Source organism: Helianthus annuus, chromosome 11 (genome assembly GCF_002127325.2).
Source record: "Helianthus annuus cultivar XRQ/B chromosome 11, HanXRQr2.0-SUNRISE, whole genome shotgun sequence".
Classification (NCBI taxonomy): Eukaryota; Viridiplantae; Streptophyta; class Magnoliopsida; order Asterales; family Asteraceae; genus Helianthus; species Helianthus annuus.
This window is the reverse complement of record NC_035443.2, coordinates 168933466-168944095: the sequence shown is the minus strand read 5'-3', so window position 1 is coordinate 168944095 and position 10630 is coordinate 168933466. Positions and strand designations below refer to the sequence as shown.

General features: G+C 38.0%; 1 protein-coding gene across 4 annotated transcripts; it reads left to right on the top strand.

Annotated features, from left to right (window-relative positions):
• Positions 1 to 1030: 1030 nt before the first annotated feature.
• On the top strand, positions 1031 to 9280 carry LOC110891024. Of its 4 annotated transcripts, XR_004872833.1 has the most exons (4): positions 1031 to 1153; positions 1700 to 1756; positions 8670 to 8726; positions 9024 to 9042. XR_004872833.1 is itself a non-coding variant. In XM_022138684.2 (3 exons), exons 1-3 carry the CDS (start codon positions 3262 to 3264, stop codon positions 9038 to 9040), a joined length of 1197 nt encoding a protein of 398 aa, XP_021994376.1. In that variant the 5' UTR covers positions 3250 to 3261; the 3' UTR covers positions 9041 to 9280. The 4 variants fall into 4 exon arrangements, 1 of the variants encoding a protein (XP_021994376.1); XR_002564963.2 differs by lacking the exons at positions 8670 to 8726; positions 9024 to 9042 and adding an exon at positions 2054 to 2306; XM_022138684.2 differs by lacking the exons at positions 1031 to 1153; positions 1700 to 1756 and adding an exon at positions 3250 to 4384 and having other exon boundaries at positions 9024 to 9280.
• Positions 9281 to 10630: the final 1350 nt, after the last annotated feature.

Sequence of the window (10630 nt, the reverse complement as noted above, 5' to 3'; positions counted from 1 at the left end):
GAACCCCTTGAATGTTCACCACTTCACTTGGTGTAACAACAACCAAGGAGGGTCACGAACTAGTATTTGCACAATAATATAAACAACCTAACTATAGAGAAATCATCAAATCACGTGAGGATTGTATGTGGGACAACCCAAGTTGTTCCCTAATCACTCATTCATCAAGACCTAAGCTTGACATGATTTGTGGGTTGAAACCCTAGACAAAACACCAAGTTTATGAGGTTTAATCCTCTGATTTTAAATGTCTCAACCCTGTTTTTAAGCTTAACCAACCATGGGATAAGTTGTTAGCATTAGGACATAGGTATGAGATGTGTTGAACACAAGTTACATAGGTTTAAACAAGTTTTTGATGAACATAAAAACAAACAGAAAGTTTATGGATGATTTCAGGGCATTTCCAGGTCTGATTTCTCCAATGAGAAGTCTAGGAATCGAACCCCATGATTATCCAAGTAAGTAGGAAAAAGAATCAAGTGATTTCGTTAAGAAATGAGTGAGTTATGCTCATTTTCGTGAAGGGGTGTCAATCTGCTCGAACCTTTGCTTTCAGCTACGGTTTGGAGGATGTTTTGAGAGTTTGTAGTGTTGCAAAAGTGGTAGAGAGGCTGGTTATAAGTGGTATTTATAGGGGGAAGGATTAGGGTTTCAATGGGTTGGGCTTTGGAAGTGTTTAGAAGGGGTTACACCTTGAAACTAGCCCACAAAACCCAACTATATGGGGCTGAATTTTGCTGAATTGGGGCTGCCATATGTAACACCCCAGTTTTCGTATGTCTTAATATAATAAATTAATAGTGAGAATTTAACGACAAAGAATGGTAAATATAAATTTTTACCATTATACCCTAAAATATAAATTTATGAATAGGTTAACTAAGAATGTATGAGAATAAAAGTTTAACTATCAAATATAATGCTCAATAGTTGAGGGACCAAAATTGGACAATTAGAAAGACAATTTAATTAAAATTGTCAACACAAAACACACACATCAGATATGTGTGTGCGTGTATGTGCGACCAGAAAGGGGGCAAGAGAAGAACAAACCCTAATCAACACAAATCAATCAAATTGAAAGGGGATTTGGAGTCTAGGTGGATGTATGAGATAAGAATGGTGATCACCTAAGTGTTTCTTGTATCAAGTAAGTCAAATTTTGCAATTTGGTGAGGTTTGATTTAAGGGGTCTAGTATAATTCGTGAATGTATTGCTAAATTCAGCATGATTAACAGTTTCTAAGGAGATTTAGACATCACTAGATGCTAAATTTTAGTATGAACATGATTAGGGCAAAAACCCACTTGCATGTCAAATAATGCTTGGAAATTGTGAAGTTTGTATGTTAAATTGATGATTGAATTATGAAATTGTTATGAATGTAGATTTAGAATTGTATGTTCTTGATTTGAATAATAGATCCTAACATGGTAGTATGTTTATGTTGCTCAAGAATGAACTATGGAAGTTGTGCTTAAAATGCTTGTACATTATGCTAATCTAGTGACATGCACACCATGTGTTTGACAAAATGCCTAAGTGAGTTAGTTATGGCTTTTGCATGAATACTTGTTAAGATGATGCAACTTTCTCATGATAATGATGTGTGTAATTACTAAACGCCATAACATACCATAAGGATTGTGAAATTAATATTGAAAGAAAGCTAAAGTATGGGATTATGACATATAGGCACAAAGAAGGAGGAAGGCGCAAGTCACTCAAAGGCACAATCATCACAAGATCGCGGTAAGTTCATATGAACTTTATTTACTTTAATGTAGTTTTACGAAAAGTGGTATTTGGTTCTATGGAATTATTGTAAAGGTTCATAACGGGTCGAATGATGTAAGTATATGGAAAAGTATGGTCTTTAATGATTCACGGTGAACGATTCGGAAAGCGATACATTGGATATTTCCGAATGGAAGTATGGATGCTAATAAGGTAACAGGACATGTTAACGGGTTGAACAATGATAGGTAATTAAAGCATTTTCGAAGTAATATGTGTTTGAACTAATAATGTTTCCGTTATGAAATGTAGGTAAATCTCTTGCTTGAATGCGGCGCACCCGAACCGAACACACACACGAAACGTCGACTCTAAGCGCTTCCAGTCCAAGTTGTTTGTTTGATGGGTTAACTTACCATTTTGATTAGTAAATGTTATTTTGTAAGTGTCTAGTTTGTTAGTAGGAAGTTTGGATACTAAACTTTGTGTAGTTTGTACAAAAGGTTCATGGCGAACCATATACGGTCTTAACTTTGATTATGTTGGGAAGTGTCGTAGTATTAATAGTAATGGTATTGTTAAAAAAAACAGGGAGAAAGGTACCTATTACGGACGGGTCATGTCAAAATTTTGGTAAAATTGTAAAAAAAAAATATATATATATCAAATGAGGAATTTGGGTTCCACAAGTGGAAGTTTATGTTATACGTCAAATGTGAAAAATATGGGCGTTTCAAGTTGGTATCAGAGCGAAGGTTTGAGGGATTTAAGCATCAAGTGCTTGAACTCAAACTGAAAGCTCGTGAGGAAGTGTGTGTTCGTTTCGCGGCGCAAAGCAAGTAAGTATTTTTAAAAGCTGAAAATTTTCTTTTGTAGTATGAATAATTAGTTTCGAAATGTCATTGAATGTTAGGGAATGAATCGTTTCAGTTTGGGGTTAGAACGGGTCAAATAATGTATAAGGGGGTTTATAAGCCGTTTGCGTCTAAAGGTGGGATCCTAAAGAATATGTAGTAATATGGTACCTAAAGGAGGGATCCTAAAGAATATGTAGTAATAAGGTACCTAAAGGTGGGATCCTAGAGAATATGTAGTAATATGGTACCTAAAGGTGGGATCCTAAAGAATATGTAGTAATAAGGTACCTAAATGTGGGATCCTAGAGAATATGTAGTAACAAAAACTTTAATTTAAACCCTCAAACTCTAATAATGCTTATCAAGTCACAAGGATAGCTCGATATACAACGAGAATGCATGAAATTAAATGTGTTAGGTGAATTAGACTCGAGGGAAAGTACATGTGAATGTTGAGAAGAAACATATGTTACGATAGAAAGAATGAAAGAATGTCTAAGATAAGAACGACACGATGCGATTGTCAACGACGACAAGGCATGAAGTGCGAATAATGAATGGGAAATGTCAAAAAAAATGATGTTGAAATATGACGATGGCAAGTATGAAATGAAATCTAATGAATGTAATGAATGTTTTATGTAGATGGCTGATAGAGTGAACATGAATGACGACGATGAAGCACGCCGAAATGAAATAAGAACTATGGTTGTGGAAGAGGTAAAGAAAGCAATTGAGGCTAGTATACCCCGACTAGCTCAGGAAGTCGAGGGGCAAGTATTGGAGGTAGCTAATACCATGGTAACATCTAAGGTGGAAGAATTGAAAGAAATGATTAGTGAACTGCAAGTGAAGAAAAGCAAACGGAGATGTACGTACAAAGAGTTCATGGCATGTAATCCCTTACCATACAAAGGGGATGTTGATCCGATAGCTTGCCAAAGGTGGATTTCAAGCACTGAAGCCGTGTTTACACGAAGTAGATGTGAAGTGGAAGATCAAGTAATGTTTGCCACGGGCCTCCTACAATTTCGAGCAAAAGATTGGTGGGATGCATACTCGAAGGAATTGGGGGATGATAAAGTACAGTCGTTAACATGGCAAGAATTCAAGGAGTCATTCCTGAAATATTATAGTCCACAATCCGCAATTGATAAGATTCAGGAAGACTTCTTGCGTCTCAGACAGAAGGATGAAACGATTGACGAGATAACAAACAAGTTCCTTGAAAGGGTGAAGTTCTGTGAGGAGATAGCGGGGACGGAGAGGCAAAGGATTGTACGTTACCATGCTATGCTAAAGGCCGAATATCGGGAATTTGTAAATCCCTCCAAGTGTGCAACGTTGAATGAACTAATTGATTGGGCAAGAGACAGAGAAATTGAAATAAAAAGGCAGGTTGAACGGGGAGAGAAAAGGGTAGCGGAGAAGCCTACCAACGCAAGCCCATCGAAAAAGGCAAGACACCAAGATCAAAGCAAGAAAGGGAAAGCAAGTGGTGAAATCCCGACCTGCAAGACGTATGGGAAGCATCATTCGGGTGAATGTTTGTCGGGAAAGAAGGGGTGCTACAAATGTGGGCGAGAAGGACACCCGTTTTATAGGTGCCCAGAAAACTCAAAGGCGTGTTACAATTGCAATGAACCGTGGCACATTAAAGCGGAATGTCCGAAACTCCAACAAGGGGCAAAGAGAGACGGAAAGAAGGATGAGCCCCCCAAGGCTCGCGGAAGGATGTTTCAGTTAACCTCGGATGAAGCTAAAGCTAGCCCGGACGTGGTTTCAGGTATATTTTTGGTGAATTCCATGCCTATGAATGTTTTATTTGATTCCGGGGCTAGTAGGTCGTTCATTTCTAATGAATTGTTAGCCCACCCATCGTTTAAGCTTGAAAAGATGATAGTACCCTTAGAAGTAGAAGTTGCTGATAGTAAGAGCTATTTGTTACATGATATTTGTAGAAACTGTAAGATCTTAATCGAAGATGAGGAATTTAGTATAGATCTTGTCCCGATGTACATGGGGGAATTCAAAGTAGTTGTAGGAATGGATTGGCTTGCCCAAAACCACGCTGAAATTCAATGTGAAAAGAAAGTCATTCATATATTAACCTCGGGGGGGAAACGGGTAAGTGTTCAAGGAGATAGAGTCATCAAGTTGAAATTGTGTTCTCTAATCAAAGCTGTTAAACATGTGAGGAACGGGGGTAGAGCTTATCTATCTTATGTGATTGACACCAATCGAGGTGTCCCAAAACTTGAAGATGTGAACGTGGTGAATGAATATCCGGATGTGTTTCCGGAAGACCTACCAGGCCTTCCGCCTGAACGAGAAGTAGAATTCAAAATAGATCTTAATCCGAGTGCAAAACCGGTAGCTAAGGCTCCTTATCGGTTGGCCCCAACCGAAATGAAAGAATTGATGACGCAACTTCAAGAGTTGCTCGTTAAGGGTTTTATTAGACCCAGTGTTTCACCATGGGGAGCACCCGTACTTTTCGTGAAGAAGAAAGATGGTTCGATGCGAATGTGCATCGACTATCGAGAGTTGAACAAATTAACAGTGAAGAATCGATACCCGTTGCCCAGAATTGATGATCTATTTGATCAGTTACAAGGGGCGAGTTGGTTTTCAAAAATCGATCTGCGGTCGGGTTATCACCAACTACGCGTACGAGAAGAGGATGTGCCTAAAACTGCGTTTCGAACGCGGTACGGACATTACGAGTTTTTAGTAATGTCCTTTGGGCTGACAAACGCGCCAGCGGCGTTTATGGATTTAATGAATCGGGTGTGCCGACATATGCTTGATAAGTATGTAATCGTTTTTATCGACGATATTCTAATATACTCCTGTAGTGAAGCAGAGCATGCTTCCCATTTACGTGATGTATTAGAAACGCTTCGCAAGGAAAAGTTATACGCAAAGTTCTCAAAGTGTGCCTTTTGGCTTAGAGAGGTACAATTTTTAGGCCATGTGATCGATGCGAATGGTGTTCATGTGGATCCGTCCAAGGTGGATGCGGTAATGAATTGGGTACCCCGAAGAATCCAAGCGAAATAAAAAGTTTTCTGGGCTTGGCTGGGTATTATAGGAGATTTATCCAAGATTTCTCCAAGATAGCCTCTCCTATGACGAAGTTAACAAAGAAGAGTGAAAAGTTTATATGGGGCGAAGAACAAGAAAAAGCGTTCCAAACTTTAAAAGAAAAGCTCTCAAATTCTCCGGTGTTGACATTACCGGATGGAACGGATGGTTTGGTGGTGTATACGGACGCCTCTCGTCAAGGTTTAGGTTGTGTGTTAATGCAAAGGGGTAAAGTCGTTGCTTACGCTTCGAGACAACTCAAGCAACATGAAGGCAATTACCCGACTCATGATCTTGAACTAGCGGCGGTTGTATTCGCCTTGAAAATATGGAGGCACTACCTTTATGGGGTGAAATGTACTATCTTCTCGGATCATAAAAGCCTCAAATATTTTTTCGAACAGAAAGATCTCAATATGAGGCAACGAAGATGGTTGGAACTCATTAAGGATTACGACTGTGACATCCATTATCATCCCGGGAAAGCTAACGTAGTAGCGGACGCACTTAGCCGAAAGGAATACCCGCCCGCGATTCGGGTAAAGTCCATGAAGATGGTAGTTACTCCTAAGCTACTTGATGAAATTCGGGAAGCTCAAATGAAATCCTTAAATGCTGTTGAACCAAAGAAAGAAAGAACAAAAGGATTCATTCATGAATTGGAGGAGAATGCAAATGGTATGAAAACGAGGTACAACCGAATTTGGATACCCCGGTATTGTGAAGTGAAAGAACTATTGTTGAATGAGGCTCACAAGTCTCGATACTCCGTTCATCCAGGGGCTACAAAGATGTATCGAGACTTGAGGATGAATTATTGGTGGCCGGGGATGAAAAGAGACATTGTCAAGTATGTTGCTAAGTGTTTGACGTGTTCCCAAGTAAAGGCTGAACACCAGAAGCCGTATGGAAAGTTACAACCCTTGGAGATCCCGGTGTGGAAGTGGGAACATATAACGATGGATTTGGTGACTAAGCTTCCCAAGACAAAAAAAGGGCACGATGCAATATGGGTGGTCGTTGACCGACTGACCAAAAGTGCACATTTCCTACCTATTCGGGAAAATTATAAATCAGAGAAAATGGCGGAAGTCTACATGAACGAGATCATATCCCGACATGGGGTTCCGGTGTCTATAGTGTCCGATCGGGACACCCGGTTCACCTCTCGTTATTAGAGGAAGTTTAACGATGAATTGGGAACCCAATTACACATCAGCACCGCCTACCATCCACAAACCGATGGTCAGACAGAGCAAACTATCCAAACATTAGTTGATATGTTAAGGGCGTGTGTTATAGAATTCGGAGGAAGCTGGGATGATCAATTACCTTTGGTAGAATTCTCATATAATAATAGCTATCATAACAGCATAAAAATGGCCCCCTACGAAATGCTTTATGGAAGGAAATGTAGGACCCCGGTTTGTTGGGGGGAAGTGGGTCAACGAGAGATCGCGCCAAAAGAAGTAGTGACCAAAACGAATGAAAAGATTGATATGGTTAGGTCAAGATTGAAAGCAGCGCAAGATAGACAAAAGTCTTATGCGGATCGACGAAAGCGACCAATAGAATTTCAAGTGGGAGATCATGTGTTACTAAAGGTCTCTCCATGGAAAGGAATAATCCGTTTTCGTAAACGCGGGAAGCTAGCCCCTCGATACATTGGGCCATTCAAAATACTCGCCCGGGTTGGGGCGGTGGCATATCGGTTAGAACTACCACCTGCGCTGGATGGGATTCATAACACCTTTCACGTGTCTCAGTTGCGAAAGTGCCTTGCGGATGAGACGGCATACGTGCCTATGGATGACATTGAAGTGGATAAGAAGTTAAATTATGTTGAAAAACCCGTAGCAATTAAGGATTTTAAAGTAAAGCACCTCCGAAACAAATCTGTTCGACAAGTGTTGGTTCAATGGCAACATCGGAAGGGATCAGATCGCACCTGGGAAGCAGAGGATGATATGCAAAAGCACTACCCGGAATTATTTGGTACGTAGTCAGGTTTTGGGGACGAAACCTTTTATAAGGGGGGTGGACTTGTAACACCCCAGTTTTCGTATGTCTTAATATAATAAATTAATAGTGAGAATTTAACGACAAAGAATGGTAAATATAAATTTTTACCATTATACCCTAAAATATAAATTTATGAATAGGTTAACTAAGAATGTATGAGAATAAAAGTTTAACTATCAAATATAATGCTCAATAGTTGAGGGACCAAAATTGGACAATTAGAAAGACAATTTAATTAAAATTGTCAACACAAAACACACACATCAGATATGTGTGTGCGTGTATGTGCGACCAGAAAGGGGGCAAGAGAAGAACAAACCCTAATCAACACAAGTCAATCAAATTGAAAGGGGATTTGGAGTCTAGGTGGATGTATGAGATAAGAATGGTGATCACCTAAGTGTTTCTTGTATCAAGTAAGTCAAATTTTGCAATTTGGTGAGGTTTGATTTAAGGGGTCTAGTATAATTCGTGAATGTATTGCTAAATTCAGCATGATTAACAGTTTCTAAGGAGATTTAGACATCACTAGATGCTAAATTTTAGTATGAACATGATTAGGGCAAAAACCCACTTGCATGTCAAATAATGCTTGGAAATTGTGAAGTTTGTATGTTAAATTGATGATTGAATTATGAAATTGTTATGAATGTAGATTTAGAATTGTATGTTCTTGATTTGAATAATAGATCCTAACATGGTAGTATGTTTATGTTGCTCAAGAATGAACTATGGAAGTTGTGCGTAAAATGCTTGTACATTATGCTAATCTAGTGACATGCACACCATGTGTTTGACAAAATGCCTAAGTGAGTTAGTTATGGCTTTTGCATGAATACTTGTTAAGATGATGCAACTTTCTCATGATAATGATGTGTGTAATTACTAAACGCCATAACATACCATAAGGATTGTGAAATTAATATTGAAAGAAAGCTAAAGTATGGGATTATGACATATAGGCACAAAGAAGGAGGAAGGCGCAAGTCACTCAAAGGCACAATCATCACAAGATCGCGGTAAGTTCATATGAACTTTATTTACTTTAATGTAGTTTTACGAAAAGTGGTATTTGGTTCTATGGAATTATTGTAAAGGTTCATAACGGGTCGAATGATGTAAGTATATGGAAAAGTATGGTCTTTAATGATTCACGGTGAACGATTCGGAAAGCGATACATTGGATATTTCCGAATGGAAGTATGGATGCTAATAAGGTAACAGGACATGTTAACGGGTTGAACAATGATAGGTAATTAAATCATTTTCGAAGTAATATGTGTTTGAACTAATAATGTTTCCGTTATGAAATGTAGGTAAATCTCTTGCTTGAATGCGGCGCACCCGAACCGAACACACACACGAAACGTCGACTCTAAGCGCTTCCGGTCCAAGTTGTTTGTTTGATGGGTTAACTTACCATTTTGATTAGTAAATGTTATTTTGTAAGTGTCTAGTTTGTTAGTAGGAAGTTTGGATACTAAACTTTGTGTAGTTTGTACAAAAGGTTCATGGCGAACCATATACGGTCTTAACTTTGATTATGTTGGGAAGTGTCGTAGTATTAATAGTAATGGTATTGTTAAAAAAAACAGGGAGAAAGGTACCTATTACGGACGGGTCATGTCAAAATTTTGGTAAAATTGTAAAAAAAAATATATATATATATCAAATGAGGAATTTGGGTTCCACAAGTGGAAGTTTATGTTATACGTCAAATGTGAAAAATATGGGCGTTTCACCATATTTCTTTATTTTTTTATTTTTTTAAGACATTATAATGAGTAATTTTGTTAGTTAAGTTGTGTAATAATATGCAACAATGTTTCCCCTAACTTGTAACAAGGTGAAATATGAAATAAAACATGATTTAACTAGGTAAAAAGTGTAATGTACAAGTATGTAACATGTTTGTAAGTGACAAGTATATGTCACATATTAGATGATTAACCGTTGTATAAATAAGCATATTATTACGGGTTTTTAGGTATCAACAATTTAAGGACAAGCATGGACATGCATCGTGAATAAGTATCGTATAAGTATAAATTACAAATAAGGATTCGATGTACAATGAATTCGAACGTATGAACATGTATGAATATGTAGATGGTGAATTTAAAGAAATACGAATTTTATTTATGATCCAAGTCTCGGATTTACAATGATTACAAGGAAAGAACGATTACAAGAATACAAAGTTTCTAAAAATAGTTTTACAAACGATGGTTTCTAAATATTGAAAGTATGAAAACGCGAGGCGTTACACATAAGAACCCCAGAGATTAAGTGTAAGGTAAAACTTACAGACGAAAATCATAGGAACCATTTCTTCTGTTCTTGTCAGAAATCTCTAGTCGTAAAATTCTAGAGTACCCTCTCTCCAGAAGTACACCAGTATATGTTAGTTCGATATCTCTTTGATTTCTATCAATTGCAAATACCAGACTGTATGATGAAAGTGCCATATGAGGATTAGTGTATCTTAATATGTTCCATAGATTGCTTCCATGCCTGATCAGTATGGAGGTTTAATGCATGGAACCACTGAGATATCTCAATGGTCATATTATACTAAAGTCAGCTAATGATATTCAAAGAAGATATCCAGAAGGGAAATGTCCAAATAGGTGTCACTGAATAAGGTATCCATGGATTTGTAAAGTAAATGTGTCACTTATCTGACGCAGGCAATGATAGATGAACCGAAGTTTGAGATTTAGAATATCTCTGTAATCTCCTTGTGTTTTGATTATCTTCTCCAAAGAAGTACCTTGTTTACCTCTGAAGACTAGTAGAGTTAAGAATAATACCTCGCTTAGAAAGCCCCATATCGGTTAGTACCAACAGGATGGAATGACTAAGGGTCAACCAGGAAAGTTTTTAGAAGAGGATTTCATAAAAGCCTAAATCATAATTATGG